Below are 17,735 nucleotides of genomic sequence, written 5' to 3' on the forward strand. Positions count from 1 at the left end.
CTGTCTCTACGGAGCCAAACGAGCTTTAATAGGCTTGCTCTTTTGCTTTTCTGTCTCAGACTCTCCCTGCGCTCTTCGCCAAAACAAATCTGCAGGAAAAGTTACCGGGGGGCGGGGCAGCAGCAGAAGATTTGATTGTTAGAGATGTGCATTCTTCTTTTTTTTTTTTTCCTTAACAAGTTTGCCCTCAGCTGTTATCAAAGCATGCAAATGAGATTTTCCAACAGGATCTCAAACAAATCCGGAGGAGTTAATGCCCAAACAAAATAATCAGCCCGATTAAAAAGACTGTGGGTTTCGGCTCTTTTCTCTCTGTGATACTACTGCAAGGGAATGATAATTAGACCTTTATTTTAAAAAAATCCAAAGGGACTCTCTCTGTGCTTCCCTCCCTCTCTCTCCCTCCTTACCCCCCCCCCCTCTCTCGCTCCCTCCCTCCCTCTTTCTCGCAAAGGGGGTTTTCTTAATCAGACTGTTTTCGGTCTGAGGGAAAGGAGGAAGGAGATCGTGATGGAGAAAGGGGGTCTGTAAAACGTCAGGCGCCGCACAAAGGCTTTGCCACGTAATTACAGGCTCCTATTAAGTGGAGATCTGCCCTCCCAGGGGTCTCCAATTTTCTTGTATTCCCTACAAAGCCTCCTCTCCATGCCAGTCTGTGCCTTTTGAAGTGCCAGAGAGCTTCTTGATCCGACTGAGAAGGGGAGAGGAACTCAACCCAGAGAGGAGAGAGAGAGAAGGGAAGGGGGGACCCGCCGCCCTTCTGCAGACTCTTGAAGCCCCTACTTCTTTATTTCTTATTTTTTTTTCCTCCTAACGAAAAGTAAAGTGAGAATCCTGCTCTCTAATACATCTGCAAGACATCACTCTCCTGAAATTCTAGTCACTCCCGAGAATCCACAGGAGTGCAGAGAGGGGGAACGCGATTTCTTGAAGACATTTTAAAGCTGGAACAAGCCTCCTTCTGTTGGTGCTTGAACTCTTGCCGGGGAATAACTTTTTTAACCTTTTTTTTAAACCCACTTTGATTCTTCTCTCCACCCCTCTTCTCTCTTCTGTTTGCCTAACTCCCCCGCCCTGCTGGCCTTCCCTTTCCTCTCTCCCCCTTATTATTATTTTTAGTGTCTGCGAGTGGACGCTTTTTGAGAGTTCGAAGGGATACTTTTTTCTTCTTGATTTAAGCATAGGGTAACTTTTTTTTTTTCTTTTTAACTTTTTGGTGTGAATTGTCTCTTTGGACCGCGCTGCCGGACTTGGCTTCAGGGAAGCAACCGAGGCCGCGGGAAAGTTACTGGTGCCGAAAGTTCTGCTCTTCGGAAGGGGACTCTCTCTCTCTCTCTCTCTCTCTCTCTCTCTCTCTCTCTCTCTCTCTCTCTCTCTCTCTCTCCCTCCACTCCCCCCTCTTTCTTCCCCACTCGACTCCTCTCCCCCCCTCGCGCCCACAGCGTTTGGTGTTGATTCGAGCGGGAAGAGGGGGGTGGGTGGGATTGGAGGGGAGACCATGACCTCCAGCTACGGGCACGTTCTGGAGCGGCAACCGGCGCTGGGCGGCCGCTTGGACAGCCCGGGCAACCTCGACACCCTGCAGGCGAAAAAGAACTTCTCCGTCAGTCACCTGCTAGACCTGGAGGAGGCCGGGGACATGGTGGCGGCACAGGCGGACGAAAGTGTGGGCGAGGCGGGCCGGAGCCTGCTGGAGTCACCCGGACTGACCAGTGGCAGCGACACCCCTCAGCAGGACAGTGAGTGAGGGGCGCGTGCTCCGCGAAGTGTGTGCGGGGGGGACGGGGGGACAGCGGGTGGAGGTCCGGGAAGGGCGGCGGGAGCGTGTTCTAGGCTTAGGTTCTGGAAGAGGTGAAGATGAGGAAGTTTAGGGTCCTGGGAAAAGTGGCTGATCGCTGATCGCAGAAAGACGGGTGAGAAAAAGAGGGTTCCGCCAAGGGTGTAAGCCAAGCGGACGCTGGAGAAAGGCCCGAAGGCCCAGGGACGCTGGGAGGCCAGGCGATCCCAGGCAGGGACTCTTCGGCCGCGACTGTCTCCAGCCACCTCGGCTGCGTCTCGGTTTCGGGCGAGAGCGGCGGTCAGAAATCCCGCAGGCGGGGCGTCTGCGCCCGGGTAGGAGCGGTCTGGCCGGAGCGCAGACTGCACAGCCACACCGGTTAGGGAAAACCTCGGACAAAGATGCCGGGTGGGCCTGGGAGCGCTTCTTCCGCGGGGTTGAGGGGAAAGCACTGTGCTCAAGGGAGTCTGGCAGAAGCCACTCAGGTTGCACATCCCAGTGCGTGAGACCCAGGCCTGGAAAAGGCAGAGGGCAGTACGCATATGTCCAGCCCTAGCTGACTAGGCTTGCTCTCTGCCCCATGCTGTCATTTCTACCTGCAAATCAGTTTTGAGACGGAGCTAAAAGCCCATCTGTTAGGGCAAACCTTGATGAAGCTAGAAGAAAGTTCTTTATTAGCAAAATCCAAAAACTGCTTAGTTTGATCTAGCACCATAGGTGCACCGGGAAATCGCGGGTTCCAGGCCCAAGTCCTCGAGCAGCAGCGCAGCGGGGACTATTGGCCCCTAGACCTCCAGAAAAGTCTATGTACAAGATGCCTTACCTATCCTCAACCGACGAAATGTTCATCTCGGAGTTATTAACTTTGCCCTTACAAAAAGACTGACTGCAAGCGTATGTCGCGGTCCCTGAGTATGTAACACACTTGTCACCTGGTTCATCCCAAGTGGCCTCTAGTCAGATGCACACAGATACTCCCTTCCCTCCTGGGGGTCGCAGGAGTCTGGACCCAGAAGACAGTTCTAAAATGACCTCTTTCCTTATCTTTATATGCTGTTCGCTCTTTCGTGAACTTTGTAGTTTGGAGGTCCTGGGACATTCCATGATTCTCTCAAGACGCCGCCCATCTTAGACTTGCAAATAATAATTTTAAAAAAGATATTCAAAGCAAACTGGCATCCAAAACAGCTGGAAATGGTACCTGGGCACAGTGGTGAGGGGTCAGGCTCACTGAAGCAGGCCACTGGAGATCCCTACCTGGTCAGGGCACTGGCCTTTAGTTCTGTAGCCTTAAATGCTGCAGTCTGCTAGGATTGAATTAGTTCAGATGGCAGTAACCTGGGGGACAAACAATTCTGGATTGGGCCCACTGAGTGCCACAAGAGCTGGATGAAGAGGTTTGAAGTAGCCATTTGAATTACAGAAACTAGTCCAAACCACACTCAGGAAGAATTAGTGTCCCTAAACCCTGAGCATGGACTAGGTTTGGAACTATAGTCATTCTGTGTAATGTTTGGGGGAAGCTGATCCTGGTATACATACCAGCATCATCTCATGGATGAAATGCTAACAAAATGGGCTATGTAATTCTATGATTATTTAAATCCTTTCACTAGGGAAAATGGAAAACAAAGACTAGGGAGATAGTACCAGGAACCCCAAAGGCAGCTGCTCTGTGACTATCAGGACAGTTTCTATAGGACTCGTTATTGATCCCGACAGTTATCACTGTTTGAAGAACTGAACGTTCACACCTCCACCCATATACACACTACCCCAACAGAAAACAAGCTTTAAAGAAAGTGCTGTGTGGAAGACCAATGTGGGCAGGAGAGAGGAGGTAGTTAGTATTGCTTTGCTCCAAAAGAGGGCTGGAGCATAGGAAAAGCCGGACCAAGGCTGGCCTCAGCAAGCGAGAGCTCCAGAGTGGCAACCAGCCTCAGAAACTGTGGGACTGGAAGGGGACAGAAAGTACTGTTTTTGTTTGTTTTGTTTTTTTCTTCTTTAAGGAAACCTAAGAGAAGGGAACTTGGGGATTGTCATGGTCGTGTAGTGGGCCTATAGAAAAGCGAGGCTAAGGAAGCCATTGTGGAGCTGATTTAGAGAGGCTGTACTGAATGAAGCTGGTTGAAACGAGGGAGTTTTTTTTTTTTATGAGACTCATGCCTAGAACCACCCAGGTCACATCATGCATACAAATCCCCTGGACAAGCTTAGGTTTGCACCTGAGTTGGGGGGCCTTTTACCCCCAAAGAAAGGGACAAGACCCCACGAATCTGCCTGCATTGAACTCAGCCTCCCCTCATACTTGTAATGAATAGAGAGGCCGATGGAGAGAGGACCCAGAGAGGAAACCGAGCCTCTTAAGTCTAGCCCAGGGGAAACAGCAAACAGGACCTTCGCTAGTCAACACAATGCAGGGTGAGGTGAGAGGTATGAGTGACCAGCACTTAGGACTGACAAAGAATTCAGGGAAGCATAACACACAGGCACCAGCTGACTTGGCCTTTGCTGGGAGATGGCCGCAGGGCTCTACTAAGAGACTGTTGCTTTTGGAAGCAGAGTTTTCTCAGCCTTCCTCTTCTCCATGGGGGGGGGGGTGTGCGATATCAGGAGACTCCAGTCTGGTCAGACAAGCAGCTCCCTCACCCCTGAACCCCATCCTTATTCTTGGGGATCAGGTAGAATGCAGAGGAAGTTGTGAGGTACTTGGAAATCAAGATCTGTGGGGCAGCACTGGTTCTTCAGCTTGAGGAGACAGTATAGACAGAGAAGAGGGGAGTCTGGGACAGAGAAGAGCTTCTGCAGAGATCTGGCTGGATTTAGGGGTCACACTAGGGGTCACAGAGGATAGAGAAGTTCACAGGGTGTCAGGTGTGCAGAGTGGAAAAGGAAAACACCCTCCAAAGAGATGGAAACAAGGAACAGTTGCTTCAGCTGGTCAGGTACATGGAAACCTGGCCTCTCTAATTACCTATCTGGAGAAATTAGCATGTAGGTTCCACAGACACCCTCAACATTAGATTCTTAATTGTGCAAAAATTGGCATTTCAACCTGGCCAATTATTATAAAAAGTAGGGAGTCCTTATTGACCTCTCCTACCATAAGTCAGCAATCCTGTCCCCTCCACCGATCCCCTGGGTGGGGGCTGATCCTTACTTTATTTTCCCTTCTGTGGAAGGGTGCTTTTTATTATTGATTCTTCCAGCCCAGTGTATTTTTCTGGTACCTTTACTCTATGATTAATGTAGTGGAGGAACATTTGGTGTATAAATGCCGGTGATGGAAGAGCAGGGATAAGTAGGGAGGGAGAAGGAATCATAAAAACAAGCAGACCTACTCTTGGGAGGACAGTTCATCCCGCTGTCAACTTCTTAATTTCAACTTCTGCAAACTCTTAAAAAAAAAAAAAAAAAAAAGCACGCCTGCCTTCCACATTCCCAACCTCTAAATTAGTGAAACCAGATTGTCCTAATAAGACCTTTTGTTGGAAACACATGTAGTCATAAAAAGGTAGACGGAAAGTCAATTAGACACACGCGCGCGCACACACGCACACAGTCACCAGCCAGCGCTAAGTGTGCACCCGGGCACAGCTGGGTCCCGGGCCGTGGTGGATGCAAATGTGGAACAGCGCGGGGAAATCGATTTGTCACAAAGGGAGAGGTGTAAACGCAGGCAAAAGATCGCCCTCCCGATTGATTCACCAACCCCACTCTCGCTGGCCCAGCTCCCCAATTCCTCTGCGCCAGAGGAACGCCCAGGAGAGCGGGAACACTCTCTAAGGCGCTCCCCAGTTGGAATCCGCATCAAAATAATATCAGTTCCCTCTCTCCCCGCAGCGTCTCATTTCGCAACAGTTATGGCGCCAGAAGTGTCTTTCGCGGCACCACCCTGGGATTTATGCCCCATGCTGGTACTCTGAATTTGAATTCAGGCCTCAATGATCTTAATTTAAGATGGAGATAATAAAACAAGTCCTTTCAATGGTGGCCTGGAAAATTCTCTCTTCATGGAAGCAGAGAATGACATTCAGAAACAAGGGAGTCCCCAGAGCATTAAGCCCAATGCAAAGGCTGGTGGTGAATTGCTTATTTTACACACAGAGGCTAAGAGCCTGGTGGCCTCCATTTAAAATTTTCAGAGAAAAGAACAATCAAGTAATTTCGAAGTTTGGGGACCAAGGACAACTTGGGTTTGAAGTTGTAAGGGAATTGGTCCGTGGGAGCCAAGGACCCAGACTGAGCAGACTCCTTGAGGCTCCATCCACATAAGCGACTCTGGGCGTCACCGTCCCAACCTCACTCTCCCTGAAACAATTTCCAATGCACCATAGCATCCTAGCCTTAGCCTTTGCTCCGTGTAGGTGACCTTTCTCAAGAGGCACTCAAGGCAGAACACTGGGTAGCAAGACAGGCCTGTAGTGGATCACAGGATGGTCAGTAGTAGGTCCTTTGTTTTCCCGGGACAATCATTTTAGATTTTCCAGCAGGAGTGAATAAATGGTCCCTAAACCAACAAATGCCACCCCTCTGTGAAGCAGTCTATTCTAAAGCAGTGGGTATTTTTCTACAGCAGGGACTCCAGAACCCAGTTTTTGTATTACTTCTAGCCAGGACCGAGTTTTGAAGAGTTTTGACCGCTGCTCCAGGCCGGCGGCATGGAGCCCTGTGCACTAAATGACAGCTATAGATTTTCAACTATGAGGGTTCCTAGCCCAAATGGATGTTTTATTTTAAAGGATTTACAATTCTCTTCCTATGCGGTGTTTATCGGCTCACTGCAGAGGCTGTCAAAGCAGACCCTAACCCTTCGGTGGGGAAAACACTGGATCTGCTGCTACCCAATTGTTGCAAACTTTTGTGCCTGCAGGTCTTGCACTGTGACCCCAGGGAGCCTCCAGCTTAAGGCTCCATCCTCTTTGTATGCTGTGGAATGTTCATTTTATTAACCCTGTAGAAGAGCCACATGAGGAACCACTTTAAAACTGGAAGGGGTATTTATAGAAGAGGAGATACGTTTTTGTATTGTGTTGGGGGTGGGCAAGAAGAGATTTTTTTTAAGTCGGAAATATTCTGCCCCCCCCAATATGAGTCTCAGGATATTCTATCCAACTCTTGATAAGTTTAACCACAACCTCTTAAGAGCTAGAAACATTTACAAAAAATGATTATTTTTATCGTTGTTAAGTGCCCAACTCTCTATGGCCATTTTGTGTCCCAACGATTAGAGAATTCCCTGCATACAGAGCATTTCTCTATGACTGGCCATTTCTTGTCCATTTCCCCAATTTACTCTGATGCTCTGAGGTACCACCTCGAATGGGTTTCCTACACTTTAACTTCCTCTTTATCAAGAAAAGGAAGATGGGTGTGTCTTTGATAATGGCATTGATCCACCAGAATTTGAATTCTTGGAAAAATGAAAGACCTTGGTGTGCAGGCTACAGCACTCGAGTGAAAAACCGATATTCACCAACGGTAGTGAAAATATCAGCAAAGCACCATGCCCTTCTTTTTTTCTAAATATATCTTCTGGTTATGCCAGTATAGATGAAGGTATCAGAGAAACGACAGCAGGGCAGTCACAGGCGTTTCTAAGCAAGTTAGCAAGTTTATTTTCACAGAAAGATGTCTCTAATGGAGATGGACTATTAGTAGATTTTTGACATCCGTAGATAGAAGTCTCAAAGAAGTGTTCATGTAGATCTCTATGACATATCAATTTTGCACTAAGATTTTAAAATTACAGTATTTCATTAGCATTGAAATCACTTAATTAAAAAAAAACGAAGAAGCTGATTGCAGAGGTTGATAACCTTGGTATAGAGGAGTTGGTCATAGCCTCTGTTGGTAACCACTTAAGGGTATTTCGTAAAAGAAACAAAAATCATGACAACAAATAAAACTCACAGTGACCTTTTAGAAGAGCCCAAGGGCAGTCAAAAACCTTAGAATTCTGTTATCTCTGGGGTCCTCAAATACAGGGACAAGGGACTGAGTTGTGACCACAGACACTCTTGGGTCCTGAGTGCCTGAAACCCTTTGCTACACCGCAGAGTGAGGGAGTCTCAATTTCTGAGAATTCTACACTCCCTTTTTATGATTCCATTAGGTTCCATTAGGCTCAACATCAAATAAGGAATAAATTTGGAATGTGTGTGAGAAGTAGTAGTATGGTGTGTGTGTGTGTGTATGTGTGTGTGTGTGTGTGTGTGTGTGTGTGTGTGTTAGGTAAAGAGGAATTAATTGGACAAAATTTTTAATTTTAAAACACAATCTTCAGTGTGTTTGGTTTTAACTGCTTTTTGTCTCTGCCCAGGGAAGATGCAAACTCACCTATTCCACTTCCACCCTCTTCTAGCTAGTCCAAAAGTCCCTGCCTAACCTGACTGGCTCCTCCTTGCCTTTTCTTTCCAATAGGGGGTGCAGTTCTCCAAGGCTGAGGTTATTCTGCCTCAAAAAACCCCAGCGCTAGGCCAGGAGACACTAGCTGTAAGAGTACTCTGCATGAATGGCAAAGCACAGTAAATCTTGATAGCATGAAGACACTTCAGGGACTGTATGAATGTATTCCACACAGATGTGTTTTGACAGAAACATGGAGATAGCTGCTGGAGAAGGGGGCTACTTTCCTTAGCTCCTTTGAAATGATTCTCATCAAGATCCCAGGGTAAGAAGGGAAAGGTAGAAGGAGGTAAGGCCAGAAGACTGGCCCTTCAGTTAGAGCGTCTAGAACTGGTGCCTGGATTCTATGGAGGGGGTGGGGTTTGACCCTGCAGATGTCCGTGTAATTGTGTGTGTGTGTGTGTGTGTGTGTGTGTGTGTGTGTGTGTGTGTGTGTGAGCTTGTGTGTGCACGCATACATGTACACATGGGTGTCTAAATGCATTGGAGGTTTTAAAGGAAGAGGTGGAGACTTGGCTGGTATAAGCAAGATGTGTCAGACTGCAATAGAAACCCTTAGAGTACCTAGAGTCTTCAAATAGAGCAGGAAATCTGGCACCCTGGAATGAGGGTAACCCTTTTCCACCAAAGGAAGGTGAAAACTTCCCCAAAATGTGTGTGACACTGAAATCTGAACACCTGAAACCACTATCCAATCCCTAAATCTGACCCTTAATGGTCAAGCTTCAAGGACTTGGGGATAAATTCTTAGCCTCCTCTATAAATTTTGCAGGTCTTTCAATTCCCTCCTTACCTAAGGCTGACTGGAGGGAGACGGGGCAACTCTGGGGGCAGCAGGACAGTGGCCGAATGAAGATTCTGTTGTCTTAGCATAGATGCTGTCCAATACAAACTTTTCCCGAGAATCTGGTGTCAAATGTTCAGGAGAAGTAGAAGCAGGAGGCCAGAACTGTGAGGGAGATTCCTTTCCCACAATCCCGTGTCAGAGAGTGAGAACATTCATCCCATTCAGCTATTTTCTCCTCATTACTCATGTCATTATATTTTAAAGGACCTCACAGTGCTGGAAGGAGGTACGGTTATAAATAAGCATAAAAACAGATGGGTGCTCTCTCAATTATATTCTGAGTACATACAAGGAGGCCAAGTCTTTTCAAAGGAGACTCAGAAATACAACGTCAAGGCCAAAGGGCCCAACTCAATCAAAACCCAGTGCCAGAATGTGCTAAGGTCAATCTGCTTGACTATGGGCAAAGTGGGGAGACTGGCCAGAAGTAGCTACATGCAGCAAGCCACTTTTTCCTAATGTTTCTTTGCAATCTTTTTATACAAATCCAGGGTCAGTATGCCAAGAGTTCGGTAGGGTTGGCTTGGGCCTGGTGGGTGGTAAGAGTGTCAGTACCCCTTTTCCTTGTTCCTCTTTGTGTATCCTCTGCCTCAACAATTTTGGTGCTAGAACATAAAATATCTCTTAAATAGTATGTTCTGAAATCTTCAGAAAGAGAGATATGTTAAGCTCAAGTATATATGCTATGCCAGGTAGCTACCTGTATTTTTCCTCTCTGCTAATTCAGTTTATTATTTCATTTTTAATTCGGTGGTTCTTGAGACAGAGTCTCGCATCATGTAGCCCTGGCTATCTGGGGACTCTTTACACAGACTAGACTGGCTTTGAACATACAGTAATACTCCTGCCTCTGACTCCTGTAGGTTAGAATCATAGGCTTGTACTACCATACCCAGCCTCTGCCCAGTTAGACACTTGTTGGTGACTGTAGTTTGGAAGATTGTTTATTGTACTCTGTTTCTTTTCGGACTAATTGATTAGTTCTCAGAACTGAAGGCTCTGATGGAAAAATGTACTGATTCTAAATCTTCGCACCTTGTCATTTTCATACATCACAATTAATCCAGACCAGGAAGTCGCACTGAATAATTATGCACATGCATGCCCACTCTCCTTTCCACTTCCTATCAATGTTTCTTCCACAAATGCTACCATAGCTCATAGCAGCTGTGATAGGTAGACAGCTGTCAACTGGTTGTCTGTGCTCACTAGTGCTTAGTAAGTACTTCCAAACAAAGGCCTTTCTTACAGAGTGAAAGTACTCAGCATGCTAGTTTCTCCTTCCCACTTCCTGCCCGTCGTCGTGTCAACAGCCATTATTATTCCCTCTTCATAGCTCTAGGATTCTATGGAAGCTCCAGAGCTATGTACGCAGCCACCTACTTGATGTTCCTGTTCCAATGTCACAAAAGTGCTTTGGCCTCAGAAATAACCAAGTGTGGGACTCCCTTCCTTTGATTCTCAGAGAGGTTTTCCTGTTTTTTTTTTTTTTTTTCTAGGTGGCAACACATGGCAGACCTGAAGGCTGCCACACCCATCCCTGACACTCCTTCCTCCATGCCCTTGCTGGCTCCATCCCTGAGACTCTACCTTTAAAATCTACCTACACCCATCTCCTTTAAAATGCCTAGCATGCCTCCCCTCTCCTCCTCCTTTCCTTTCGGTTTTCCCCACAATGCACCCTCATCTTTCCCTACGTGCAGGTGACAGACCAAAGGAGCAGATAGGTGGACTAAATCCTGAAAGTACTTAGTTTTTCATGTATTAGTTACAACTTTCCTTTTTTCTTTTTATTAAAATAGAAAAGGGGAAATATGGTGATATTTTATTTGTACTGAAATGTGATTTTATTTGTATGTTAATAAATAAAGACTAGAGAGTTATGGCGATGGTTTCTCCCACAAATATGTTGTTTATAAATCCTAGCTCCGACTCTTCTTTAGAATGCACAATTGCCTTTCAACCTTTTCGACCTCAAGGATGGAGGACTTATCCTGATTTTTTTTTATTTCTCTTAAACCCATTCTCTACAGCCTTTATTTCCATCCGGCTCCAGCAACTTGCCCTGTTCATCCCAAATCCTGACAGAAGCTGTCTTGCTGCTACGCCCTCGTATGGTAGCTAGGCAAGTGCATTCCTATGTGCTGGCCTCATTTCTGTCTCTGGGCTTCTTATGTGGAGGAGCTTGCACCACACCATGCGTGCTACCTTCCAAGGTTCTATTTCCAGGACACTTTGTGACACCTCTGCTTAATTATCGTCCCTGCAGATCCCTTCCTGTAAATGCCTTTCTACGGTGCATATTCTAGAAACACTCGGTGCTCCCCCACGTATGGTTTACTTATTTTCTAAATATTTTAGGATTGTGAATGTGCCTTTAGAATTTTCTTAAGACTAGAGACTGTGGGGTGGAGCATATTACCTCAAATACTGATAAGATATATCTGCCTGGAGGCATTCTGCTAACTTTGTGCATTCTACCTGCAAGGTTTTTGTTTGTCTGTTTGTTTTGTTATAAGGTAAAAACCAAGAATTGCACATATTTTAGAAAACTATATTGATTTACATTAAAATTTCAAATGAAAAAATAAAGCCATTATTTCACTACTCTGAGGTAAATACAGTTAATATTTTGACATTGAAGTGTTTTCTTTTTAGTTTTGTTTATACAATTTTTGATTATATGGTATTAGTATCCTTGATGACTGATTGTTCTTTAATCAGTAGAGGAGTTTTTAAGCCCATTTTCAAATATCCTGTTTCCTTTAAACAAGAAAACACATAAACATTTATCCCACTTGTTCTCATCAAGAAAGTTAAACAAATAAACATGCAAACAGCAAACAAATGTCTCCAGAGGATTATGCAAACCTTGGCCATCACAGTCAACTCTCAGCGTTCTCAGCTTCCAACGGAGGCATCTCCAGCCCAGACTCTTTCAGAATAAATTGTTTCTTTTTCTTTTTTGCCTGTTCTAGTTGGGAACCTTCCCTGGACATGAACACACATTTCCTGAAGTTGGAAAGGCCTGCCTCATATCTAAAGGATGCTCCTAGACCACACTTAGAAAGGGATTTTCCACAGGATTAATTTTTTGACGTAACTGGTACAGCGTGCTCACCAAGTAGACACAAAACGGAGACCAACATGGTTTCTTTTATTGTAGGTTCCTGGATCTTGCATCTCCTTTTATTAAATGTTGGAAGATTCATCTATTCTCTTCTACTTTGTAGCATGAAAATGACAGTGGCAGATTCAGGACCCAGTGGACATTTTGACAAAGGAAGAAGCATAAAAAAAAAAACCAAAAACAAAGATAATGAATTTTATCCAGACATGAGCTTTTGTTGAAAGGAAGATATGAAATAGTTATTATGAAGTCTATTTAAAAATCATTTCAAGGCAGATTATCATTAAAATATTTGCCCTATGAATACCAACATTTTATTGAGGGGGAAAATTAACAAGGGGTACAATGCCATGCTGAATAAAAACTTTTAGTTTATGAATTAGATGTATTTTGTATATCTTAATAATTACTTTTTCTTTTCTCAGTAGAGGGAATAGAGTAAGCACCATTTTTTGAGAATTAAAAAAACCACACTTACCCAATAAAGTTTCTGCAGTTCCCCACACTGCCTTCTTCTAAAGGAGGGAGGGGAGAGAGAACACCCAGTGAGCAGGCTGCCTGTAACCAGATGTGCCTTCCAGCCGCTCTAATCCTTAAGACCGGGGGAAGACCACAGGATGAATCCCCAACACATTTAAGAAATAAAACGTAATTTAGTTCATTAATCATGGAACTGAATTCTGCAGTTCAGCTAGACATATTTCAAAGACTGAATCCCTTCTGACAAGAGAAACAGAAAATTATATCTCTGCACACTCGACTCTTACAATCTGTTCTCAACCAGCCTCAGGGAAGGAGCAATTTTCCTGAGTGTGATAATTTTTAGGACCTTTTAAAAATGTTTATCTTCATCTTCCCCTCTTCCTTTTCCTCCACTATTCTGCTTTCTTGACATGGTGCAAATATTTGTTTTCTGCCCTGTTTGAGGTTTGTTTGTGTGTTCTGAAGGTTCAGCTTTACTTTGAAGAGGGAGGAAATTTAGCCTATGTTGGCTTAGATCTGAACGTGGCAATATTTCACGTGACCTAATTTCCTTACACTGCTAGCTTATTTCATTCATGGCCTTGATTGCTTGCATGACTTGCTTTGTCATAAAGTACTGAAAACATTAATACTTGGAAGATAAAGCAATATAAAGTATACACCTACTTCATAAACATTTAAAACACAAATTTGCTGTTCTAATAATTCTCTTAAGCTAATTCTGAGAAGTAGATGGAGTTAGGGTAATTGCTTTCAGTTTATGGATAGGAGTCCTGCTTGTGTATAGGATCTTAGTGCATTACTACTGTGATGTGACTCATTCTTCTAATTCCATTTTAATTTTTTAAAATTCTACCCTATCACCTTTGATGTCAACAAAATTATTTTACTTGCATTACCCTCTTAGAAAACAATGTAAATTAGAAATGAGGACTTAGCAAGCTATTTTACAATGTGTCCTCAAGCTGTATAAATATTTGAAAAGTAATCACATTTTTTGACTATAAAGCCCTTGCTCTGCCTATCTCTTTCATAGGGATGCAGTACACCAAGGAAAAAATATACTTCTAAAAATAAATGAAAAATAAACTGGGCATGATGGCTCACGCCTTTAATCTTGGCACTCCGGAGGCAAGAAGATCTCTGAGAGTTCCAGGCCAGCCTTGTCTCTATAGTGAGTTCCAGGACAGTCAGAGCCACATAGCAAGATCCTGCCTCAACCAAAAAAACAAACAAAAATGAAAATAAAATAAAGGGCTAAGCATGTGTGCATTAATGGACTGTAAGAGATAGAACACAGAACTTTCAAAATTGTTATCAAGAAAATATAAAAAATTAAACATGCAGTTCATTAGATTTATGCCCAGCTCTCAAACTGCGAGGAATCTTTGGGACTAGCAACATAGGTGGTTAGGATAGCCTGTGCTTATCAATATGCGTGAGAACTTGGATTCTATCCCTAGAGCTAGAGCCTATCTATACACACAAAAGTGAGAAATATTTTATCTGGGTATTAGTTATATTAGGAATTTCTATGTATTTATTGTGGATTCAGAGAATTCTCTATTCAATTATGATCCCAACAATGCACTTATAACTTGATTTTGTACAAATCTCTGGGTCTCAGTGTCTTCGTCTATAAAAGTGTTGCATTAATATGGATGACCGAGGTTCCCTGCTTAGAGTGAGGTAATGAATGCAAAGTGGTCAGTACTCCAGTACACCTCCTGTTGTAGGTGTAAATAAACGCTTGCCTTTTTCTTCTTCTGCACTTCCCCAAACATCTCTGACAAGTATCATTTCTCCCCAGCATGGTTATATATTCAGTGTGGTTTCCTGGTCGAGGCTGGAGGCCATTTAGTACTACCGAAATTAGAATATTCCCATACTCCAAAAGTCAAACTCTTCCAGCATGTCATTGACTGAGTGACTAAGTCGACAGCCGTTTTTAATCCACAGTTAGAAACTGATGCCTCATGACTTTTTGTGACGCTCACAAGGCTCCACCACAAATGCCACCATGAATGCTAGGCGTGTGTCTGCCTTAGAACTGTCTGGATAAGATCCTTGCTTTCAGGCCATGCGTCTTCCTCTCTTCATGATGAATAGTCATATTGACTCTGAAGTGCTTTGGGGGCATGAGCATTCTTAATCCCCACCTGTTTCAGCCATTACCATGGGCTTTACAGGCTGGGAGGCAACCCCCTTTTGTTTTGTTGAGCTTCTGAATGTTGCATAGATTATGATACATACTTAGGACACAAGGCAGCAAGACTGTTAAACCAAGACCTGATTTAGTAAGTTCCTAGGGACCTACCCATGAAGCATTCTCCCCGTGTTGCAGTGTTTCCACAGCAGCACTAACAGACTACTCCATTGAGATTTCTATGGGGCTTAATAAGTTTTTGTACAGACATAATACCATGTTAACTATGACTACACATAAGTTTGCCATTCTGTTCTCCAACTTCAATTTCCTAATGAGTTGCATAATATAAACATTCTACCCTCCATCTGATATGTGACCTGTTTTCTTACATTCCTCTTCGAAATCTAATAAGCCTAGAATATGTACAGACTGCATTTCTATATCATGAAGTATCTGAGACTTCATTTTTTTCTTTTTTTGTTTTTTGCCAAGCCATTAACAATCAAATTTCCCTGGCATTTTCAAGCAGTGGATCTGTATTGCTCACAGCTGTGGCACATGTGGAGAAAACCAGTCTCTGTGGGTGAGGCGCTCTGAGAACAGTTTATTGCAAGGCGGTGTGCCTTCCCTGGTGTGGTCCAAAGAAGCAGCTTGCCATTTGCTCATTTTGGGAGCGAAGCAGATTATGCCCCAAACAGTCTCAGTGAATATGAGGTAAAGATCATCTAGACCTGCCAAAGATAAATTGCAGTCTTTTATAGAAGCATTTGCACATGTTTGTTAAAAAATAGTCTTCATTTTATGACCTGTGCATTCTGTGTTAGGGTACATAGATAATTCTGGGTTACCATTCTCTTTCAAAGGATATGGAGTCCTTCTTTATCTAGAAAGACCTTTCTTTTGGCCCTTGTTTTCATAATTGATCTGTTATTTATGCTACTGCAACGCTGCTAATTTTTACTGATTAGCAGAAAAAGAAATAAAGAGAAATACCAGATCACCTGTTTCTTTCTCTAACACAGTCACACCCCTTCCTGTACAAACCTGGTTCACTGGCACCGAAATGATCAAGGGACACATTTGGGACTCCAACATATCCAGTGAATGAAGCTTTCCAAAAAGCACACATTTTAAATATCACAGATCATATTTTTATGTGGCACTGAGTTTGAAAGCCCTAACTTAGACCACTTTGCTCCATAGCAATTGGTATGGAGTAACAGAATAAGGTATTTCCTTGTGACAGAGGCTGAATATTTTGTGTTCCATTGTCACTTAAACTCTGTCAATCTTATGTCTTTATCCAGGTCTATGCAGTTTGGAAGACAAGGAAAGAGAGACAGAAGGTTTATACCTCAGAGCACCTGTCATGGTGCTTTTCCTAGTACAGGCTGCTTTAAAGCAGCTATTGAATAAATGAATATCTGTACAAATCAACAAGAAATAAAAAGCATGCAGACAGCATTTATAGGCACATAGCACTGCTCTAGAAGGACAAGAAAGACACTCTGGAGAAATAGACAACCCCTAAGTATAAGCTTAGGTGACTGTTGTCTCGGTATTTAGCCTCGAAGAAGTATGCGTTTGAAAAGTGGCACCCTGTTTCACAGATAGTTGCATTTGCAATTTAGTCTCTCAAGTCTAAGTCATTCTCAAACGAAGGTGTTCTCCTTTGGGAAGTTGGTGTTCACGCTCTTCCTCTTCTTCCTTTTTAAAAATAAAGTATTTCCTTACTTTCAGATAGTTGACAAAGTGCAGGTTTTGTGACACTTTGAAATCTGGTTACTTTTATTTGGTTTGGTAAATTATCTCCCTTTAGATGTGTATTTATGAGAAGGCTGTATATGAGATTTCACCACAACTTTCCCAAATGTAGCTTGTTTAATTGCAACTGAATTTACTTCATTAGTGACATGCTTCATTAATACATGCTTGGACTTGGCATGTATTAGGGCTAGATCTTCAATATTACCTTTTAAGTATGCTCCTGGGATGTTGTCCCAAATGGATATTTTATTAATACCAAGACATGCTTTCTAATGAAGTGCATGTCGGAGTAGACTGGTCTCCAAATGGTCTATTTGTTGGCTCATGTCAACTGATAGGATGTTGGACTGATGAGAAGGAGCTAGTCTTAGAAAAGCAGAGTGAGTTTGACTTCAGTAAGGTCAAAGAAAAGGAACAAGAAAGATGGACACTTGCAAAAATGAGATGAGCCAACACCAGGGGCAGAGGCCTTCCTGGATCCAGGTCTGTAGCAGACTGCACTACAGTTACAGGCCTCTAAGCCCATCTGGGATCCCTTTGGTGACACAAACTTTGCTCTGGTGGTCTATGACATCACTGGAACCCCGTTGGTGGAATTACAACTTCATAATTCACAGCTCACTCTTGTTTATTTTACATTTAATCATTTGTGAGCACACTGGCTGCCTACCCAGGGGAGCTGTGTGGTTATGCTTCTGCAAATCTCCTTGTTACATAATCGAGTACATCAGAAGTCACTTACCAAATGTCATGATATCCCATGTCTGGGGCCTAGCAGATATTGATCTTATTTACGACTGTCCTGAAGTTATCTTGGCTGACTCACCTTCTCAATGAATCTTCTTATTTGGGGTGGGTAGTTATTAAAGACAGCTTCTAGCTTAAAGGCAGTTTGCCGAGGAATAAGCATGTCTCCATAGACAAACAATGTGATCCTAACTTCTGCAACCCAACTGAGAAACAAGATTTTATTCCTGTTAATTCACAGATGAAAAAGTGATATCAATGAGACAGCAAAGAGGGCTTCTGGGTAAGCAAAGAGACTCTGGACTTACCTGTATATTTCTTTATGTTTGTCCCTGAAGTTCAGAAATGATTCTAGTGCCTTTGGATTTCTTATTGGAATAAGAGTACTAAAGGAAAGAAATTGAGATTTATTGAGCACTCACAATGG

General features: G+C 43.6%; 1 protein-coding gene across 2 annotated transcripts in view; it reads left to right on the top strand.

Annotated features, from left to right (window-relative positions):
* The first annotated feature begins 495 nt into the window (after nt 1-495).
* Nucleotides 496-17,735, top strand: part of Prrx1 (paired related homeobox 1) — a 65,199-nt gene continuing 47,959 nt past the window's right edge. For both annotated transcript variants that reach the window (XM_059280461.1, XM_059280462.1), the window contains exon 1: nt 496-1,739. In XM_059280461.1, coding sequence (XP_059136444.1) covers nt 1,499-1,739 — 241 coding nt within the window. In that variant the 5' untranslated portion in view covers nt 496-1,498. The remainder of the gene's footprint in view (nt 1,740-17,735) is intronic.

This window comes from Peromyscus eremicus, chromosome 15 (assembly GCF_949786415.1).
Source record: "Peromyscus eremicus chromosome 15, PerEre_H2_v1, whole genome shotgun sequence".
NCBI classification, from domain to species: Eukaryota; Metazoa; Chordata; class Mammalia; order Rodentia; family Cricetidae; genus Peromyscus; species Peromyscus eremicus.